We start from the raw sequence: 24,284 nt of genomic DNA on the forward strand, positions 1-24,284 counted from the left end.
AGCTATTAACTGCTTCAAAATTTTTGACCTTGACCTTTTCTTTAACCTTGACCCCACTTTTCTTAAATTTGTGTTTAGCTCAGTTTTAAAGAAACCATTCATGATATTTTTATCAAACTTCATATGGTGATACATAATTATTGAGAACTATTCAACTATTTGACCTTGCACTTTTCTGTGACCTTGACCTCACTTTTCTTTAATTTGCATTTTGCTTAGTTTTAAAGAAACCATTTAAGATATTTTTATGTAAGCTTATGCACTTATACATAATTTGGCGAGAATTTATCATCTATATCCATTTTTTTAGATTTCAGTTTCAATTCTAAAGAAACTATTCAAGATATTCTCATCAAAATTCATACACTAATACAAATTTTCATGTTGCATTACTAATATACACTCGGCTGGGCGTTCATGTCCTTTGGACTTAAACCTTTTCCATATCTATTCAATGGTTGCTGCTAGGGCTGTCATATTTCACAGGTATATTCCTCAACACAAAACCTTACTTTGGGTACCAACTATTTGATTTGCATTTGAGAAAGTGTTTCACAAACACATCTTGTTTTTAAAATGTTCATGAACATGAAAAGAATTATTTGTTACTATTATATCATTTTAAATCTATGGATAAAACTATCAAGAAACAAGTCACTTAAAAAATAGAAATACAGTAAAATTTGGTTATAACAAAGCCACTGGGACCTATGAAATACTTTTTTATATCCATAATTTGTTAGATGGGGATCCAAGAAAACTTTGCTATATCCGTAAATTCACAATACCTGATCTGTGTTCATACTAAACAAGTTTTACTGTATTATACAATAATATTTTTAAAAATACAAGCTAATTCAGAGAATTTGTGTCCCCAGCTTTTTGGGGGGGGGGGGGTCGAACTTCCCCTGGTGTCTAATTTTGCCTTTACTAAACAGTTCTAATAGATGTTATTAGAATATAAAGTCTGCCGACAACCTGTATTATATGCTATAAATCTTCACATGCCCCTGTGCTAAAAATAGTGCCAAGCGACTTTTAATGCAATAAAATAAAAACAGGGCAGGACACTTTGAGAGGGGTGAGAAAGGTCATAGGGAGTTAAAAAATTTCATTGCAAAACCTCAAAAGCTTCTTCAGATATTGCCTGGAGATGAAAGTGTTACACACAGACAGAATGTTTGAATTTTTGACCTTGAATTTTGACCTCAAAATCAATGGGGTCTTCCTCAGGCCACAGGGAGTTGTTATGTAAAATTTAGTTGCAAAAGCTCAAAGGCATCTTGAGATTTCGTGCGGAAATGAAAGTGTTAAAACAGACATGATTCATGAATTTATGACCTTGACCTTTGGCCTTGTGACCTCAAAATCAGTAAGGTTCCAGGGCTCGACATTTTCGCTTGTCCGGTACCAGTGAAAAAAAAATACGGACAAGTGAATATTGCTGGGCACTTGTCCGATTGGACAAGTGCATTTTTATATAAAGAAGTATCTAAATATTTAAATGACTGTTGAAAGTTTACTGGTACTTTAAGATGGAAACAGTACATAAAAACCAAATTTCGATCCCGATTTAGATTGCTATGTAATTAAGTACACTCGATCGGGATCGAAGTTCACTAATTGCATACTACTGCAAAGGCATAGAACTGATGAAGTTCGGATTCTGTTTTATGTTGACAGCATTTATGTTGTCAGGACAAAAAGTCTAGATTAAATTTTGTTATATGTGTTTGTTGTATTTGTAAATAACATTATGCACATGTAATGGACTTTATTTTTAGTTTTTCAGTAAACAGTATTAGATCTTTATTGAAAATTTTTCGGACAAGTGAAGTTGAAGTTTGGACAAGTAAATGTCTTGGTCACTTGTCCGAATGGACAAGTTGGAAAAAAGTTAATGTCGAGCCCTGGGTTCTTCTTTAGGCCATAGGGAGTTGCTATGTAAAATTTCATCGCAAAAGCTCAAAGGGTTCTTGAGATATCATGCGGAAACTGAAGTGTTACAGATAGACAGAAAGACAGACGGAAGGACAGATGGATAAATGGACAGACAGACCCAAATTAATATCCCCCACTTTCAGTGAAAGCAGGGGACAAAAACATGTTTATAACGAACACACACATGATAAATTGACATGAACACACACTTATAATGAAATGACACTTGCAGTTATAATGAATTGACACTTGCAGCAAAGTAATTTCATTCCCTGAGGCTTTAAAATATATTTTGAATTTAATGGATATAACAAATTATGTTTATAATGAAGCAAAATTATCCATCCCTGGCACTTCGTTAAAAGTGTGTTTTACAGTTCATTGCTAATTTTTCAATTTGAACCAAATTTGATTGAAATAAAATGGATCCCAATTTAACTCAAATTATACAGAATTTAAAAAGTCATCACACTACTGCCAGGGAGAAAATATCCCTTACAGAAATTTCTGATTAGTGACTTACAAGTGCTTTATTCTTTTACTTATAAGTTGTTTATACTGGACTTATACTTCACTGATACATTTAACTTATTAGTGACTGATTAGTGACTCATTGGGATTTTATATGCAAATGAGGTGCTTGACTTATAAGTGACTTATAAGCCAAGTATTAGCCACTTTTGCTTAATGCAAGTATAGTCACTTATAAGTGACTTATAAGTCAAGTATTAGCCCTTAATACTTTATCAAGTATGAGTCACTTATAAGTCACTTATAAGTGAAGTACAGCACTGCCTTTAAGATCTTAATTTAGAACAGAACTTCCAATCATGCAGGGGTTGCATGATGTTCAAAGTTTTTTTTTACATATACATATGCATCTGCACCTAAGATGAAATAATTAAGATAACATTTTGTGAGAAAAAAAATTCCCTCTCATATGACATTTTTTGATGATGCAAACTTTATATATTATTTCAATTCACCAACAAAAATGTTTGACAAAAAGAATCAATTAAGATTTAATGACTTTGAAGCTTCTTCAAATTTATGAAATCTGAAAGCAACTGAGTCAATTGATTCAAAATTTCAGGCAAAGGAAGTTAAAATAAAAAGATGATGTGAATAGAACCTACTTGTTGAACCTGATGTGAAGGCATACTCAAAATAAATTTGAAATCTCCAACAACATCCTTTCACAGAGACTAACTAAGTTTCAAATTCTTGTTGTTTATCTCTGCAGATACAAAGTTTCTGATTGGTTAGCTTGAATACCCACAATGCAACTCAAGAGAAGTCTAGTATAATGTAAAAATTCTAAGTCCACACTTATTCTGGCTAATACCATACTGATCTTCACTTATAAGTGAAGTGTAAGTGAAATATTCACTGATATGTGGTTAATCTTCACTTATAAGTGAAGTATTAACAAAATCTGTTCCTCACTTATACTTACTTTGACTTATAGTACACTTATAAATAAATTTCAAAACTTATAGATGACTTATAAATGGCTTATAAGTGGATTATAAAACACTTATAAGTTTCTAACATTTTTTCTGTAAGGGATAAATTTACTTTATAAATTCAAATAATAATTTAAACCATATTACTACAAAAAGTCTAGTTTTGGGATGAAATTGTTATATATTTCCATGCCTATTATATAATATTAATCTGGTTCAGTTTAATTTGGATAAATTGTTTAAAGTAAGACCAATTTGACAACCATATTTTTCCCATTATACCTTATACCTACCAAATTTATTGATTCAACAATTTAGACTTTGTTTAAATTTTTGTTTCACAAGATAAAATATTGAAATTGAAAAGTATTGGATTTTAAAAGACATTTGATATTGGATAATGAATTCACTGAGTTACTTGTTAAGCCCAATTTTATACCACAGTAACCCCCCCCCCCCCAAAAAAAAAAAAAACAACTAAAAATTGTCTTATAATCATTGATATATTGAATGGAAAAGGTTTCAGTTATTCATAAAAATGTTAATTGCCATGTCCAGATTTTTATTATCATATCATAAAAAGCAAAATAAATTTTTGATAAAATTTTTACTGCATTTTGATGTTTTTGCACTTAAATTTCAAAAATTAACAAAAATAATCTTGACTTTATGAGAATAATTTTTTTTTTTCGATATTGTCATGTGGAAACACTTGTAGTATATGTGCAAAAAATAATCAAAATCCATATGTGCCTGAGTTCTGAATTCTGCCTACTAAGTATGAGTTCTATTCAGTATGATTCATGTCATTTGGCCTGTAGTTGAAGTATGATTTTATAAAGTCAGTTGTACAACATAAAATATTTTCCATTGAAAAGTACAGCTTACTCCACTTATATTGAAATTGCTTATTTTGAAATTCTGCTTATTTTGAAACAAAAATAAATCCCCAGTTTTAGCCTCTCATTTTCTTTGCATTAAAATAACAGTTATAATGAAATCGGCTATTTTGAAATATCACTTATATTGAAGTAACCTATCAGTCCCAGAGGTGATAATGAGTTGTTTTCATAACAGTTATAATGAAGTACTCCCTGGCTACTGTCGCTATGTTTGGTGATAGTAATTATGCCTCACTTTATGTTTTTTATACTGCTTTTACAAAATAAAATTTATTCACTGTTGAATTCTTTGTTTCCACGTATACAGACGTATTGAGGCTAGACGTAATAAGGGAACTCCACAGAAAAGAAAAACTGTCTTTGGATAGTTACTAAATACGAACTAGTTATGGCTATTGATAAGAAGACAAAGCCTAAATCCGAAATAGTTAGGATTTTGGGATTAACCCGAGTACACTTACGATGATATACAAGCAGCGTTCAGCAGTAATTGAAGCGTTTGAGTCTGGTGATTTTTCTCCAAAACGTAAAAGAATGCGATCAAGAAATTATAATGAGGTTGAAGATTGTCTTTTCAAATGGATCACAAACTTAAGGTCCTTTAACATAGCCATCGAACACAGTATTCCATGTAATTTATTCACTGTAATAGATAAACAATGACCAAATTAATTTGTTCGGGTTTGTTCTTCTTTATTTTAGATCGAGATTGAACTTTTAAATATGGCGGCTTCATGTCAGTCGATTTCGCTTATATTGAATTACGGATATATTGAAATAATTTGCATACTCCCCTGAATTTCAATATATCCGGAGTAGGCTGTATAAGAAACTTTTCAATGGAATTCGTATTGCACCAATTTGCAGGTTTAATCATTGATGGTTACAAATTCTGGAAATAATAAGTCTCAACTTTATATTTTATACATGAATAGTCAGTGAACACTGAATGCGTTTTGAATGATGACTGCAAGTGGTTGGAGAAAGATGAATGCAAAACTGAATGATGAGCACATAGTGAAGGAATGGTTAGCAAACTCAGGAGTACAGAGAGCTGGGCTCATTTACAGAGTAGAATTTTTTTTACATGAATCATACATGTACATTGTATGAACAGATAAATAATAAGAATTTCAGACACTGGAAAAATATGTAACACAATGTGTAGAAAAAACCATCACAATCCTAGAGAAGAGAAAAACCCAACCTGGACCCTGGCTACTCAAAGAAGAAAAACTCCGGACAGATGCCAACATCACAGTTCCACCACCTACTGATTTTTACTCAGCTGTTCGAGAGCCTTTCCTGGAGTAACTTATCAAGAACATCAGACACAGATTCACAGATACAGATACACTTGACCAGCTAGCCATTCTAGACCTCTCAGGCACAGATACAGTAGAGACTATGTATGGTTGTACAGAAATGGAGTTGCTCTCACAGAAATTCGACATGGAAACAGAAACTCTGCAACTTCAATGGCAAGACTTTCTTGAATTCATCAATTCCACAGCACCAAGTCAACGTTCACTACTTGATCTTCATAGATTATTCATTTCAGCACAATACCAAGATCTCAACTTGAAACAGATGTATACCCATTGGTGTCTATACTCTCTACAGCATTGCAGTAGTCCAACCACTAAGTACAGCAGAGGTAGAAAGAGTCTTCAGCCAACTCAAATTATTAAAGACCAGTCATAGATTCAACCTAAAGACCCAGACAATTTCAAAAATTCTCTCCTTCAAATACAACTGCAACAAAGAACTGTTCAACTCCATACTTGATGAGAGTTTATCAACATTCTTCAACAAGAAAGAAAGAAGACTTGTGAACATTAGCTAATCACCTGAAATGAAAATCAAATATGCAACATTGAATCATGTTTTGAACATTGTGCTAAAGTGAACTTCTAGTGCTCATAAAATATGGTTTTTAATGTATTTTTATATGCACACACTGTACTTATGCTTGAGTGTTTATATAATACACTAGTGCTTGTTTATATCTTTAAATTTAATTAAAATAAATGAGTATTAATAAAGTTTGAAGGAGTGCATTATTATTATTATGAATAAATAATGACATCAGACAGGCTATAACACATAATATGTATATATAAAATGATCATAGCGAAATGGTAAATCACGAAAAAGTGCCCTTCTCATGCACCCCTCCATTTTCAAATCCTAGCTGGAACACTGACAAACAAAAAAAAAAGTAATAATAATATTAAGAAAAATAAGGGCTTGAATGACATCTTATATGAAAATAAGTTTAAAAAATCTTAAAATATCAAAATAAATGATAAACCAATTAGTTTTTGGGACCTTATACCACGGTCCAAATTTATCAGGGTTAGTGTTAACCTGGCACTGCCAAATGTAAACAAAAACAAAAACTGGTTCCCTCTCCTGTCTTTCTTTGTCTTTGTAGAGAACTAGGCTATGAAAACATAGCCTAGTACCCGAGTGCTTCGTGCTTGCACTCAGAAGGCCTTGGGTACTAGTCTATATTTTTACATGTAACTTTAATATGGCGGTTGTGGGGTCGACACTTCCCGTCTGAACAGGCTGACAATTAATAGACGGCAATTGCTCTTTGAGCAATAAGCCCAGCTAAAAATGGAAAAGTATAACATTTAAGGGACTGTATAATTCACAAGTGTTGATGAGTAATATATGCATCAACTTTATTCTCAGATAATAACCTACTTGAATATAATTATATTTTTTCAGCAATCTATGAAGTAGGAACCAAATCACCTAGCCATTACTGTAGCTACACTATCAAAAGTGTGTACGAAAAGACTGGAAATATCATCTCTCCTACATACCCTGGAGTATATCCAGACAATCTAAATTGCTCATACAGCTTACATGGAGCTGCAGGGGAGAGAATCCAGATCAAATTTAATGACTTTTCTCTTTTTCATGGTGGTGATTAGTAAGTATAAGTTTTCACAAATTTCTGTATGTCAGTAATAATTATACTCCTGTTACAAAATTATTGCTAGACAGAATCCAGCCTATATAATTGTAAATGACAATTAAAAAGAAAGAAACAAATTTAAACAAATTAAAACAAATTTTGACCATTGATGATAAAAAGATACAAAATTTTTTTAATAGTCGCTTTAAATAAATAAATTAAGTGTTGATTTCATTTCTTGCCATTTTTATTTGTTTTTCTCATTACTCAGGTGACCGTTTGCTATCTGTTTTTGTCCATCATCAGGTCTCAACATTAACGCTTGTCCGGTACCAGTGAAAAAAATATTACAGACAAGTGAATATTGCTTGGCACTTGTCCAATTGGACAAGTGCTTTTTATGTAATGAAGTCTCCAATTCATAAAAAGAATGACTGGTTAAAAGTCTATCAGTAGTTTAGTACATACTACTGCAGAGGCATGGATCTTAGGAAGTTTGGATTCTGCTTGATGTTGACAGTTTCACTTGCTAAAATTAATGTTGTCAGGACAGGAAATCTAGATAAAATTTTGTTTTATGTGCTTGTTGTTTTTATTGATAGCATCACAAATCAATCAAGCACTTATAGTCATATAATGGACTTTATTTCAATTAATAGTTCTCTAGTTGACAGTATTAGATCTTTATTAAAAATTGTTTGGACAAGTGAAGTTGAAGTTCTGACAAATAAATGTCTTGGTCACTTGTCCATTCGGAGTACTGTATTTCTCTCTCCCTGTATATAAAGCAGACAAAACAAGTGCATAGTTATGATGATCAAGGGTGCCTCTTCCAAATTCTGAAATTCGAACATGGTCCCTGGGTTAGGGGCTTAAGTGTTGAGGCAGGGATTCTATTGATCACATTTTGAAAATGCATTAATTCTTACTAATTAATACTTATTCTTATCCTCTGCTCCTGGGTATTTAGCAGACAAACTATGTGCATGGTTATGATGATCAAGATTTTCTCTTCCAAAATTGTGAAATTCATGGCCCCATGGTCAGGGATTATAGTGTTAGGACAGGACATATCCTCATCTATCAGTTTATACTGTTTTATTATATACTTATTAAATTACCTTTCCATGCATTCTTATAAACAGGGTTGACGTATTACATTCAGGTAAGCCCATGAGTCTCTTGTTCTAAGACTTGAAAATTATTAAGTTGTAAATAAATCAAGTCACCAATATTATCTACCTTGCATTGAACAGGATTTCATCCTATGAATTTTTTATGCCCCCGTAATCAAAGATTCGGGGGCATATAGTTTTTGCCCTGTCCATCCATCTGTCTGTCTATCTGTCTGTTTGTCCGCAAAAACTTTAACCTTGCCCATAACATTTGATTGGTTGGAGCTATGGCTTTCATATTTCACAAGTGTATTCCTTGTGACAGGACCTTTCTTTGGGTACCATCATGTTTGACCTTTTGACCTTGGAGCAAAATTTTACCCAACATTAACCTTGGCCATAACTTTTGAACAGATGGTGCTAGGGCTTTCATACTTCACATATGTAATCCTTGTGACAAGACCTTCCTTTGTATACCAACAACTTTGACCTTGGAGTTTGACCCTCTTTTGGAAAACTTGAACCTTGGCCATAACTTTTGAACAGTTGGTGCTAGGGCTGTCATACTTCACATATGTAATCCTTGTGACAAAACCTTCCTTTGAATACCAACAACTTTGACCTTAACTTTTGAACAGTTGGTGCTAGGGCTGTCATACTTCACATATGTAATCCTTGTGACAAAACCTTCCTTTGAATACCAACAACTTTGACCTTTTGACTTCAACCTTGGAGTTTGATGTTCTTTTGGAAAACTTTAGCCTTGTCCATAACTTTTGAACAGTTGGCTCTAGGGCTTTCATACTTCATATGTGTATTTCTTGTGAGGAGGCCTTTCCTTGGGCACCATTAATTTCGACCATTTGAGCATGACCTTATGTTTGACTCACTTTTGAAAAACTTTAACCTCTTCCATATCTTTTCAATGGTTGCTGCTAGCTATAGGGCTTTCATATTTCACAGGTATATTCTTCGAGACAAGACCTTACTTGGGGTACCAACATATTTGATTTACATTTGAGAAAGTTTAACCTTTGCTGTAAGTTGCCATATGGGGGCATCAGTGTTTTACAAACACATCTTGTTTTTTTTAAATCCATCACAAAAGAGACCTAGTCCAAAGACTGTATACCTCCAGTAATACTTCTGTAATCATCTTTCTTTGCCATCTTTCAAGGAAGATGGTAACAATGCAGGAAAGTTTTAGGTTCACTTCATTGGCACTTAATACCTGGTATATTTAAAATAATAGTTTGGTTTTTTTTTTTGGTCCATGCATTTTGTAATATTTGTAATACCTATGTCAATTATGCAGATTAATTTATATTAGTCAAGGATGTCAGATATAAATATATTATTCACTGTTATAAAACATGTAAAATGATAGAAGGTAGTTTGTTCTGAGGGGAAAAATCAATTGTAGAAAACATCTTCCTCGGTGTTAATTGAATTTACAATATCTCATTTGGAGCATTGCACTAATTCTGCAGCAGTTTTTATTGAAGTCACAGATACTAAATCTTCAGCGTTTTTCTGAAGCTTGGCAATAAGGGAGTAATTTTATATAAATTTGTGAATGTTCCTGCATCTCTTTATATGAATTCAGAAATAAATTACAAGGAAAGACAACTTATTGAGCTCATAAATGTACTTCATACAGTGATTGGTATATGGAAAGAAAATATGACAATTAGCATTCTTATAGCTCTCCTGATCAAATGCAATTCATACAGACCTTTGTGTATACATCAACACTGGGATGTGATAACTTGACATTGTGTTCACTGTTTTCTTAACATATCAAGGTCAAACAGAGATTGTCAAGAAGTATTACAGCATGACCATTCTACATTGATTAATAAGATATAATAATATTAAAATTTCTCAGTCATATCTTAACATAAACCCTTCATATCATACGCAAGTTGGTGGAGAAATTGTTAAAAAGGCACCAAAAGATTTTGAGATCACTTTGTCATGGAACATTAGTTCAAATTAAAGTAGATATTAACAATTGTGTGGCAATAACTAGGATATATATTTTTCCATATACAGATTTATTTTTACTATACAAGTATGAGATGAGAAAGATATTTGTGGATTTTGGAATGACATTGCCATAGTTTCATTGGGTTCAAGATTTGCCCTGAGTTCCCTCAGGAAATGCAAAAAATTTTCCTAAAATCTGATTATTAATTTCCTAAAATTAAGATTTTCAAATACTACTCAAAATGTTTACCAGGATAAAAACTTTCATATCCATTCTATGCATTTGTGCCAAAGAGTGAAGAACATACTTGTGCAGCTAGGCTAATGATTCCCATATTTATATCAATCTATATAGCTATGCAGATCATCAGGTTCAGGAAAACAATTATGACATCACATTAAAACAATACAAATGAATTTGGATGAATAAATATAAATGTTCTTTTTTTTAACATTCAAATACTTTTGTTTTCCATAAATAATGTGCATATGAATTTTAAAAAGTGCAACTTAGGCCACATAAATTTAAAATTTAGATTCTCATCCTAATTTGCTAAAAAAAATTGGGGTGGTTGGGCGGATTTTATTTTTTATTTTTTATAATTGAAAGTGTCAACAAAGCATTCGTACACATAATTTTTATATTATGTTAATGCTAATATGAATAGATTTTATTGATTTCATATTCTTTTAAATATCTACAGAAGATTCTTGTTATAGAAAATTAAAATATTTTATTAACAAATTATCAAGTACACAGATACGGCACACACCAAACAAAATGAGGTGCTGATCCTAAAAAATTGCATATGCATGCATGTTTTCTCATCGGCCTTTCCCCAAGTACCTTATATAGTTTTACCAACAACTCCTTCTGTTCTGTGTGATATATCACAGATTTCCACTGTCCTCATACACTCAATCGTTCTTGAGACTTTACATGTTCAACATTAAAATACATGTATATCATATTTGTAAAACAGGATTGTATAAATCTGTAAAATATTCTACTGAAAAGCCTAGGCCTGAACAGTTTTAAGATTTAACATTTTCTTAGCATTTTTATTCTCTAAAGTCTTTGAACGATGTTTTATTTTTTTTTAATGCAAAATCACATACAACTGGAGATCGTTATTTAAAACTTGACCATGTGTATTTTCTTCATCTGTTTTTACTTGGTTAAAATCTCTTAAACTTGCTCATGCCAGTGATGGTATCTAGATGTGTTTATGTTATTTTTGCTTTTCTGCCTTCTCTATACTGACAAATTATCTTTTCCTTACATATTTAAACTGCTTTTATTGCCAATTTTTCTCCATTCTTCACATAGTTTTTTTGGTATAAATAGCACCACGCAACTTTTAATACAGACGGGAGATAACTCTTAAATTTTGACCCAGATTCTTGCTGATTAAAAAATACATGAAAATAATACGTTTGACAGCCAAAAAGCAAAATAAAAAACAACGGTGCGGGGCACTTTGAAAGGGGCGGGCAGGGATGAGAATCTAAAGATTAATTTTACCCTGGCCTTATTGTGCCACAATAATCAATGGGATATAAAGTGAAAGCTAATTTGATCTTACTGTACTGATTGAGATGACGTCACTGACTAGTTTGACATGTAGTTTATAGTGGAGTTGTGGATCAAGCTTTTATCCTAGCTTGTAAATATCAAACATAATAGGAAACAAGTGTGATCTGTCAAAAAGGGAGATTCACTGCTGGTAAAGTGTGAGTAAATGGACACTACTATTGGTTTGTATCAATGAGGCAGCATAGATCAATTAAATGTTCAGGCATGGTAGTATATATTTGATTAAGATGTAGTTATAAATGTTCAGTATGTTTTTATACAGTAGAGTTGCTTATTAATTGAACACAATGTATAAGGAGCAATCCAGTAACTGCTTTAATTACACTGTTTAATGTGTATTATTGGACCTAGCTATTCATATTTGCAGTTTACATGTTATACACAAATTACGTTACAAATTTGTGTTCAAACTGATATGTGTATATAATATTTTAATCGTTAATAATTTCCTGTTTCTGTAATGTTTCACAGAATTCAAATTTTGATACAATATATAGTTGTCTGATAACAGTGTCGAGGATGGTTGCTGTATATGTGACTTTTGCCACCTGAAGTTGCTACTTTTGACTTGTGTTCTTTTTCGTATGGTGTGGACGTACATTTTATTGCTGTACGTAACATGAGTTTGTGGTTTTCAAAGAGATACATTTAAATTAACTTATTTCTCCCTCAATTCGTTTATCTGAATATAAATCAATAAAGTGCTAAATGAATAAATTACAACACATATTATATAGGAACACTGCTTGCTAATGCTTTTATTCAATTACATACACATAACCATTCATATATTTACAACTGTATAGCCCAAATTCATTGCACTCCATTACATCACTATCAGCCATAATTCACATTTAATTTCCACCACTTCTTAATATGATAGAATGATTACAAAGGTATTGTTACCTGTCAGAGAAGGGAGACTTCTGAATGTGATTTTGTCTTTATGTATAGATATAAGGAAAGTGGTTCTGTAAATTGAAAGATTTATCATAAATTTCCAAATTTTGCTGATCATAAGCATTCTATTAAATGCCAGAGAGGCAAAGACAGTTCAGATCTGTCAAAAGATATTATACACATAGTTGACAGGCGTTTGTCCCTAGAATGTCCTTGGGAACTAAAAGAGGTACAGTACACCTAAACAAGGTATTAAATTCTGATCAAGCGAAAGGGTACAGATTTCAAAATTTATTAGTATTTTGTATATCTGTAATATATTTTATTACCTCAGTTTCAGTGGTACTTTACTAATTTGAGTGTCTGTATGGATAGGGCCTGCAATGATTATAACTTAAATGGTTCAAAGTGTAGTATGTAGATCTTTAGATGCCTTCGTCTTTAGTTTAAAGTCTTCTTCTTGTATCCCATTTTACTCAAATTTCTTCCCAAAATGCAATGAGTGAGCAACAAAACTTGAAAAGAAAAAAAAAAATATCTTCCAAGGTCAAATCCAAATTAGATTGAATATTCTTGATCAATGACCAGTTTTATATATTATGAACAGGACATGTTCTTGCATTAGTAACACAATATACAATTAGGATTAAAGCATGATCATATTTTTTTTACAGTTGTCCATATGATTCCCTCACTGTTTATGATGGACCCAACAGACAGGCCCCTGTCCTATACAAGTTCTGTGGTGAACACAGTACTGTGACTTTTTACTCCTCAGGAGAGCACCTGTTTATGGAGTTTATTACCAGAGCGGGGCGGATGGGGGCCATGGCTGATCCATACCATACCAACGTAGATTATAAATTCAGTAGAAGAGGCTTCAATGTGTCTTTTCATTTTATAAAAGATATTGTGAAAATAGGTCAGTATTTGTCACAGTGACTGTAGTTATATTTACATTTTAAATGACTGTTACAAAGTTTATATGCACAATCCTAAATATAGCAAATGATGCTGTTTATCATTATTTTCATTTGATTATTACATATATACTAAGTAATAAATACAGGGTGTTTGCATGTGCTATACAGCTTACTTTGCAATAGCCATATCAGCTTCGTGGGCTAATACTGCAGATCCTGCTTAAATGAATCTTCAGGACTGATATGGATCAATATTTATCACACTTTGTGCAGATGAAACCTTGAAGAATCTTTAATGTGTTAATACATTTTTTCGTTATATTAATTTTCTATATAAAAATGTATATGGTATTTAAGATGATAACTAATTGGTTATTATTTAATTGTAGGTGATAAATGTAATAGCCATTTCACATCCTGTATTAGGTCTTGACCAATATCAGCCCTCAGGTCTATGGCCCTCTGGCTGATATTGGTTTCGTGGGCTGAGACAGGGTGTGAATAGGAAAAGGAGATGTATCATTCTCTATATTCAAGAAACTGATATTATATTTCTGTGCAGTGTGTTTAAATGATGTGAAATGTGAAGCAAAACACTGAAGGCTGTACATTTACCTTGCTGACAAAAAATTCTCCCCATATTAGTTCACCTGAGCTGAAAGCTCAAGAGAGCTTTTCTGATCACTTGGTGTCCTGCATCCATCCATCTGTCTATCTGTCTGTCCATCCATCTGTAAACTTTTCACATTTTCAGCTTCTTCTCAAGAATCACAGGGCCAATTTTAACCAAAGTTGGTACAAAGCATCCCCGTATAAAGGGGATTTTAAATTTTAATAATTATGGGCCAAGCCCCCTTCCAAGGGGAGATAATGAAGAAAAGGCAAAAATAGGGTGGGGAATTAAAAATCTTCTTAAGAACCAGTGGACCATAAAAGCTGAAACTAATGCAGAAGCATCTTGGAGGTAGTGTAGATTCTAAATTGTTCAAATCATGACCCCCAAAGATAGGGTGGGGCCACAATAGGGAATCAAAGTTTTACATTGAAATATATAGGAAAAATCTTTAAAAATCTCCTTCTCAAAAACGACTGGGCTAGGAAAGCTTAAACTTATGCAGAAGCATCCTGAGGTAGTGTAGATTCTTAAGGTATTAGGGGTGTAATAGCCATGACCTTGAATATGACTAAATTAAGCAAAGTTATAATGAACACTTTCAGCAATATTTCCCTTAGTTTTAGGCAATTCTGTCCATACATATTTCTTCTTTCCTTATTAATATAACTGTACCCTCTCGCCACAGGTGCACCCTTAATGGACAAAGGGTACAGATATAAATTTTACCTCTGCTCTAGTTAGTCAAAGAACAGTTTAATGTTTCATGTATTCAACTGTAACACTAAGCACTATAGATGGTATACATGCATTCTTTTTAATTCAAATTCATCAGGTATGATATAAGAATACTTGTAATTGAGAGAACTTGTCTACATTTAGTGACAATTTTAGCATTTCTTGTTATAAAACTTTTAACAATATTCTGCCAAAGAAAAATATGGTAGGAAAGATCAATAAAAGAACATTATAAATTTTGTGTGACATGTATTTGTGATAATATAACAACAACAAAAAATTATTCCATCCACAATATTTATCTATATTCTACATCATAGCGATATACCCCTAAAAATGTAAGCCATTATTTTTTTGTTAGTGGTATAGGGTAGATTATAATGAATGAAATAATGAGCTCCAGCAGATATAAATGAGAGATAATTGTCATACTCAATTCACTTCACATTAAATTCAGTTGTCCATAAAACTGACCTCTTCTCACAGTGACCTTGACCTAGACTAGGGTTTGCAAAATGACCTACATTTTTGCAGTTCCCGTGTGTATGTCTTCATAGTTCAGAGTTACTTTACAATGAAGGCTAAAATATACACTGACAGAAACACTTATGAAAAGGTTTAAAAAAACTATATTGTTCCTCACATGTATAAAACAAAATATATGTAAATAAATATTTTAAATACCCCCCCCCCTTTTCTAAACTTAATATGCAGAAAGTAAATAAATTTTTAAAAAAACACACGCACACATAAAATTCAGCCTGACCTTACCCAGAATAAATTATTTGTTCCCATAACTGATATTTTTTTTCTTTAAAGTTGTAAACATATAATTACATTTTTTTTTCACTGATATATCATGTATATTTTAATCATCTCAGATATTTTACGTATGATCACTGAACGTCACTTTAATGTATGTTGCATTAGTATTTAGATATTTTCAGTCTGTTTTGTAAATTATTTTGCTAGAAAATCATTGATATTACACAAAACCTGAGAATCATTTCAATTTGCACGGCCACAGGTTTGCATGTCAAAGTAAATATATCTACAGTGCAGGGAACTAATTTTGTTACATAAACCAGCATCAGCATAAGCATTAGTAGCATCAGGATCGAGCTAGCATCAGGATCAGCATTTAAAAAACAGCATTACCAGGATCAGCATCAGCAAGCAAAGGATAAAACCAGCACTGACCTACATAAAATCAGCATTATCCTACTAGCATCAGAAAATCAATGAGTTTTAATTCAGTAAAAAATTAAAAAAAGAAAGAAAGAATATTGGTTAAAGTATTCACATTATTGATACATAGTGAAATATTATGATCAAATAATTGTAAAAGGCACTTTTATTGCTTTAAACGGCAATGCTGAAATTCATTATCTACTTCCGGTAGCATGATGCTACTTCCTGTAGCATTGACCTAATTATAAAACAGCATCAGGATAAGGATTACTAGCATTAAATCAGCAAGCAAAGGAAGCATTCAAATCAGCAAGTAAAGGAAGCATTCAAATCAGCATTGATGCTGTAACAAAATTAGTTTCCTGCACTGTATAGCATGCATTATATGTAATATCAGTCCAATATCGTAAATTGCAGATTCTACAATACACGCCATGCTATTTATATTATTACATACATTATTCTACTCAATCTGTTAGCTGATATTAAGAGATCACAAAATCGCAATGCGAATGTGAAGTTTTTAAGAAAGGTATACATGTATATATACTTCGTTTTTCGAAATCGGGGCTATTTTTAGAAGTTGGAAAAACCCATGTAGAGTGTATATGAAGATAACATCGTTTTGACTGCATATTTTGTCTAACCAAAATAAAGTAACGTGTTTTCGATTTAATATCATATCAATTCTTTCCTCTGATTAGTTATATTCCTTTCCTCTGGTGTATGTTTTATGATAGCGTCCTAGGCCGTCTTGACAATGCGCCATTTTTGTTTACGAAGGTGAATGTTCCGAAAACTGCCGATGTCAAACACCTCGGCATTTTAACCAGAAGTGGCCTATTACACATCTAATACCTTAATTGTTTAAATCATGGTCCCTGTGGGTAGGGTGGGCCCATGATAGAGAATCAAAGTTTTACATTGAAATATATAGGAAACTTCTTTAAAAATCTTCTTCTCAAAAACCATTAGACCAGAGAAGGTGAAACTTATATATATAGATGCTTCCTGAGAGAGTGTTGATTCTGAATTGTTCTAATCATGACCCCTGGGGTAGGGTGGGGCCACATTAGGGAATCAAAGTTTTACATTGAAATTTATAGGAAAAATCTTTAAAAATCTTCTCAAAAACCACTGGGGCAGAAAATCTGAAACTTATTTGGAAGGTTCCTTAGGTTATATAGATTCTTAATTGTTCAAATCAGGACCCCTGGGGGTAGGGTGGGGCGGGCCACAATAGGGAATCAAAGTTTTACATTGAAATGTATAGGAAAAAATCTTTAAAAATCTTCCTCCCAAGAACCACTGGGCCAGAAAAGGTGAAACTTATATAGAAGCTTCCTGAGGTAGTGTATTCTAATTGTTCAAATTATGACCCCAGGTGGTAGGGTGGGGCCACAATAAGTAATACAAGATGGATAATCTGGTGAAGAACAGCATGTCCAAAGTTACTCAGGTGAGCATTGTGACCCATGGGCCTCTTGTTTTTTCAGTGAAGAAAATAAATAATCTTTCCCTGATCATCTTGAAAATAAATAATCTGTCCCTGATCATCAAGAAAATAAATAATCTCTCCTTGACTGGCATGAAAATAAATAATCAGGCTTGAAAAATTTTGCTCCCCCCCCCTTTTCAGAATCAAATGGTCATCCCCTTATACAGATATAAGGTATCTTGTCTATTAACAAGGCCCAATCTAGTTGGAAATTACGAAAACGGACCAGCAAATATCTTTGAATTTTTATATATGTATGTACCATGCTAAGAAAAATTAGGTTGAAATTTTGTTACCTTGCCTTGATTGTAGTTGAATGGGTGCAATTTCAAAATATGGACAATTGTTCGTGGTTTTACACACAAGTATATGCTTAAACTACACATAAAAAAACAATGGAATTGATACATTTAAAAAAACTAAATGTTGAAATGTTTTGCTTTTCACATATATTATGCAATATCAATTCCTCATTTAAAAAATGAAAAGAAAAGTGGGGGTAGCCTTTATTTTAGTGAAAAGAGGGCATATCAAAACACAAAAATAGGACTTTAAATTATATCTAAGATACTTTATAATTTGCAGTAGGTTTACATAATATCAAGAAATGATTGTTGTATTGTATATGTTTCTCAAAATTAATGCTCCTTATAATTACATTATGAAAGAATTTTCTCTCCAATTGTTATTTTGTCTAACACAAAATGTTGTTTTACTTGGAAAAAGAAGAAGGGGGGGGGGGGGTTAAAAGGCAATAAAAATACAAAGTTTATTAATATGTACTGTAGGAAGCTTAAGTATTTCTTCTTGGTTGCATTTAAATGACTCGTAGATTTTTTGTAAGAGTCAATCTTCTGCACACATAGTTAATTATCAACAAAATTGGTAAATACACATTTTCATCAAGGAAGACTACATTGTTTACTTAAGGTTGCATTTTTTTCAGCTCAAAAATTAAAATAAAATAAGAAAAAACTTATAAATATCTACTTAGAAATTCACAATATCTCAAAATAAATTATGTTACAAAGTTGCTTTTTAATGAATTAAAACATTTATTTATTAAAACACAAGAATTGATAGAAATGCCAGAGTGAGTGAGCTTTCAACATGCATGGGACTTACCAGGAATGCAAGAATTAGCGAAATATTTTAGCGCAATTTGACGTCATTTTAACTGTGACGTTATTGTAATCAATTGTGACAGCAATCAAGGGTACTGTGACGTGTCTGAAACAACTATATGTGAAAATGTATGCGCAAACCAAGTATATTGGGCCTCGTGAAGAAGCAAAATTTGAGGTCCCAGGGACTTCCTTAAAACTGAATTTTACTGTACAAGCATTACTTTTAAATTTTAATAAAGTTCAGTTTCAGTGTTTATGTCTTTTATAATTTATGTCAAACAGATTCTACAAAATAAACATTTGAACAGAAAAGTTTGTATAGTTCCTGTATGTTAAAACTGTTTTCTGATATATTTCAGATAAAACGATGGAGTCTCAGAATATGTATCATATCAGAGGTACAGGTGAGTTGACAGAAAACAAATTTTAACCAGTAGATGCACGGGAGCACTCAAACTGTCTTTAAGGTGACAAAGTAGCTTAAGAATTAAATTTCTATAAGTTTCTTTAAGCTACCTTTAAGAAGCAGCATACAGGTAACTTACATCCAAACTTAAGTTTAACTACCTTTATGTAACTTTTAAATGTTTGTGAATTTTTTTTCTGTCTCTCTAAGTAACTTTAATGCTGAATTAAAGGATGACTGCCTTAACACTGGGTTTCGTTTTCTTTTTGCATAGTTTCTGTTACTTTCATATCTTATCTAATTTTACGATTTTAGACTGTGATACAATAAGTATTTTAAGTATTTTTTGCCCTTACTGCTTTGCAAAGTTCAAGAATTTACATTTAGCTACCATTGATTAAAGATAAGTTTGATAAATATGCATGAGAGGTGGAGCTAATACTGTAAGAATGGGTCAAAAATTAGACCTTAGCATAAAATGTCATGTAAGTATAGAAAATTATGTGATATCTCTCTCTGAAAGTTATCACAATCTTGCTTGAAAGTTTACACTATGACCAAAATAGTGATCCGTTGAGTGACGATGATGCTGATGAATCTGACTGATATAAAATTGAATCTGACTGATATACAATTGCAAAATCCAACAAAGAATCTGATTGGTGCATTTTTTATAGGTCTGCCCACATTCTCAAATGTATTGTCAAAAATGTGAGATGTTTTTCAAGAAAGAGAGAAAACGGGCAAAAATGAAAGTTGTGCTTAGTGAGATAAGTATTGTCTATTGGTGAACAAATGGAACTGTGCAATACCTTGTTAATAAAGTGATTGTGAGTGTTGGTAAACTCTAAACATGGTAAAATGGTCTTGCAAATGAAATCTGTGTCAGAAATTGACTTGATGCATATTTCTGCAATTGAAAAACATGACAGTGTTTTCCCCCCATTTTTAGCTCTTCTGAGCCAAAGGCTCAAAGAGCTAATGCTATGGCCATTTGTGCGGTGTACATAAACTTTTTAGAATATGGGCCACAACTCAAGAACCCCTCGGCCAATAATTGTCAAATTTGTCACAGGGTATCCTTGGCCCAAGGGCTCCCGTTTATACTACATGTAAAACTAGGGTTGTGACCCATAAACAAGGGGAGATAATTAAGGAAAATAGAAACAAAAGTACTGGTTGCTAAAAAATCTTCTTCTCAAGAACCACTGGGCAGATTATCACCAAACTTACACAAAAGGATTAGGATTTGTTGTAGATTAAAATTTGCATGGGATTTACCCTGGGGCAAAGGGCATGGTCTCAAGGTCACTACAAAGTTGACCAAAAATTACATTTTATTAAAATGTTGATATTTTGCTTACTATAAGGACTAGGATCATCAAATCTTGTCAGTTGATGATCTAAGGACCTCATATCATGTTGACTCAAAAGTAGGTCACAGTGACATACTTATTAAATTTTGCGGCCATTCTTTTTTAAAATGATTTAGAGGCATATTTTGAACAATTTAAGGCCTATGATCATCAAACTTTGTCAGTTGATGTATCTTGGGTTCTCGGAGTATGTTGACTAAAAAGTAGGTCACCTTGACCTACTTTCTGAATTTTATGGCTAATCATTTTCAAAACAATTAAGGTCATTAATTCAAATACTGAGAGGTTTAGAATCATTAAATCTTGTAAGATGATGCATCTTGGGGCCATAAAATATATTTATTAAAAAGTAGGTCTCAGTGACCTACTTTTTGAACTTTACAGACATTCAATTTCAAAGCGTTTTAGAGGCATAATTTGGACATTTTAAGGCCTATGATCAAAAAACTTTGTAAGTTGATGCATCTTGGATCCTCAAAAAACATCAACTGAAAAGTAGGTCACTGTGACCTACATTTCAATTTATATGACTATAATTAAATATTTCAGGTAATAATTGGCTTGGAATCATCAAACTTTGTCAGTTGATGCATCTTGGGGCTTCGGAGTAGGTCTACTGAAAAGTAGACCTACTTTTGAAAATTTATGGCTCTAATTAAATATTTCGGGTACTAATGGGCTTAGAATCATCAAACTTTGTCAGTTGATGCATCTTGGGTCCTCAGAGTACAACAACTGAAAAATAGGTCACCATGACCTACTTTTGAAAATTTATGGCTTTTATTAAATATTTCACATACTAATTGGCTTAGAATCATCAAACTTTGTCAGTTGATGCATTTTGGGTCTTCAGAGTAAGTCGACTGAAAAAGAGGTCACCATGACCTACTTTTAAAAATTTATGGCTTTAATTAAAAATTTTTCGGTACTATTTGGCTTAGAATCATCAAAATTTGTCAGTTGATATATCTTGGATCCTCGCAGTGGGTCGACTGAAAAGAAGGTCACTGTGACCTACTTTTCAATTTATATGACTATAATTAAATATTTCGGGTACTAATTGGCTTAGAATCATCAAACTTTGTCAGTTGATGCATCTTGGGTCCGCAGAGTTAGTCGACTGAAAAGGAGGTCACTGTGTGACCTATTTTTGAAATTTTATGGCTTTATTTAAATATATCAGGTACTTATTGGCTTAGAATCATCAAACTTTGTCAGTTGATGTATCTTGGGTCCTCAAAGTATGTCATCTGAAAAGTAGGTCACTGTGACCTACTTTTGAAATTTTATGGTTATAATTTTAAAAATATTTTAGGTATTAATTGGCTTAGAATCATCAAACTTAGTTGATGCATCTTGGATCCTCAGAGAATGACAAGTGATAAGTAGGTCACCATGACCAACTCTCAGGTACTAATTGGCTTAGAATCATCTTGGGTTCTCAGAGTGTTTCATCTAAAATGTAGGTCATGATAACCTACTTTGGAATTTCATGGGTTTATCTAAATATACAGGATACTTAGAGGCTTCAAATAGAAGTGATAGGTTGTACAGTTTATCAAAAGAGCGATTCCAGACCCTTGGGCCTCTTGTTCTTCTTCAATACGTCAATAAAAATTTAAAGTAAATCTACTTAGATTGGATGAATAATTATTAATCTATTATGACTATAGATAATATTTGCTGTAAAAATTGCACAGAAAAACACAAGGATTTCAATTTTCTGGGTGCTTGTTTTGCCACGACAGCCGGTAAGATGGTATGCAGCAACAAACACACATTGGAAACTTTTTGGTATTATTTTGACAGTTGTGGCAATAACCCAGTAAACTTGTGGCAGTAACCCAGTATAATTAATACATGTAATTCCGATGTGTCACATTCTGTTTTTCGGCTATGCATATTTTTTTTTCAATAACAAATGCTCCTGACGAGTATCAACTGGGTATGCTTTACAATAATACTCAGTTTTCAATTAAAATTTAGCTTGGGTTTGCCTGCCCAGTGTAAAAATTCACTTGTTCACAATCATTTGGGACTAAAACGTAGAGGAAAAGATTTTTAGTGAGCTGAAAAGTCGCACAGAGTATTCAATTTGATAAATATAGAAAATGGAAAATCCTGACAATTTATCAGCTGTTTATTGCAGAGAAAATCGGCAAAAAATACATGTATAGTTGGATGAATAGTGTGTTAAAAATATGCATGTTCTGTCTATGAAAAGAATATCACATGCTGAAATATGATTTTATGGTTTGTTTCTTTTTTAATTCCAAAAGTCAACCACAGTTTTCAACCATCAAACATTAGACTGTTAGACGCTTTCCAATATATATATAAACAAAGGACAGGAGAATGGACGGGCCCCAATCAACCAATTAAAATGTATATTTTAAAAAATGTAATCAGTGATTCAGATTGTTCATTTGTCAAATCTAATAGTGTTTTCACTCAACACATTGCTATTTTGGTCGTAGTGTACACTTTCAAGTGAGATTTATGATGATTTGCCACTAAAAGCTTCACATAAAAGATTTGGTTCTTTGAAATTTTGTTATAATAATTATGTTTGATATATGTTATCTTGTCTTCAGTCTATTTTGCACTACAGTAGCAAACTACATTTCAGTTTGATGAGATGTTTGACAAATGAATTAAAAGAGTTACTAAGGAGATCTTTGTACTCTTTGTCAGCAGTATATCATTTACTTTTTCAAATAATCAGTTTACTGTGAAGAGGTTTTCCTTGGCATTCTTTTAATTGGTTGTATTTTATTCTCACTATATCAAAGAAGGGGAGAAACATATGACCTCAACATTGCAAGAATTTACAACTCATTACGGCATCATTTCTTCTTGAAATAAGTTGTTCTTTACCATCACATTTCTACTATTAGAAAATTGATATATACCAATTATTACCGGGACATTTGAAAAACTGCATTCAAGGTATATATATAAAGTATGTATAAAGTATGTTTGTTCAAATTCTATTCCCAAAACATATTCCTTACCCTTTATTCCCTGTACAATTTTTCGGTTATTGAATTTAACTGCTAGCTTAGAGAATTAACGACGTCAAATGAAGGGAATCTTGGATTGATTGTAGATGGCTTTAAATTAAGAGAAGATAGAATTAGACCTTCAAAGCACTACCTCTAGTTTTATAAAAAAAAAAATGTCGCAGGTGAGTTAAGGCTAGATATAGGCATTTTTATGCAAATAATGTAATTAAAATGCCAAAGGACTATATCTATTATACAGACAAAGTTAAAATTTATTGTCTAATACATACTTAGTACCCATGACATGAGATAGCAAGTACACATTATGACGTCATATTATGACGTCATTGTTCTATACTACACAAGATTATAATGTATATCAACAAAAATGCTTCGGCGCAAGGGCATGCTCTATTTTATTTAACTGAAACAGGGTATATTTAGAAGCAAAATATTCCAAAGTTTGCTGGTATTGCTGCACAAATATCAGCAGCTCAGTTGTATAATTTCTATTTGTAATGTTTTAAGTTGAATAAGGGTAAAAATGTACAGTCCGGTATAAGTT

At 32.4% G+C, this 24,284-nt stretch overlaps 1 protein-coding gene across 9 annotated transcripts in view; it reads left to right on the forward strand.

Annotated features, from left to right (window-relative positions):
• The window catches only part of LOC133176479 (cubilin-like), a 181,220-nt gene that overhangs the window by 84,038 nt on the left and 72,898 nt on the right, over positions 1-24,284 (forward strand). For all 9 annotated transcript variants that reach the window (XM_061311595.1, XM_061311593.1, XM_061311598.1 and 6 more), the window contains 3 exons: positions 7,049-7,256; positions 13,517-13,764; positions 19,292-19,336. In XM_061311595.1, coding sequence (XP_061167579.1) covers positions 7,049-7,256; positions 13,517-13,764; positions 19,292-19,336 — 501 coding nt within the window. The remainder of the gene's footprint in view (positions 1-7,048; positions 7,257-13,516; positions 13,765-19,291; positions 19,337-24,284) is intronic.

This window comes from Saccostrea echinata, unplaced genomic scaffold (genome assembly GCF_033153115.1).
Source record: "Saccostrea echinata isolate AGI-Se365-2 ecotype Australia unplaced genomic scaffold, CSIRO_AGI_Sech_v1 ptg000075l, whole genome shotgun sequence".
In the NCBI taxonomy this organism is placed as follows: domain Eukaryota; kingdom Metazoa; phylum Mollusca; class Bivalvia; order Ostreida; family Ostreidae; genus Saccostrea; species Saccostrea echinata.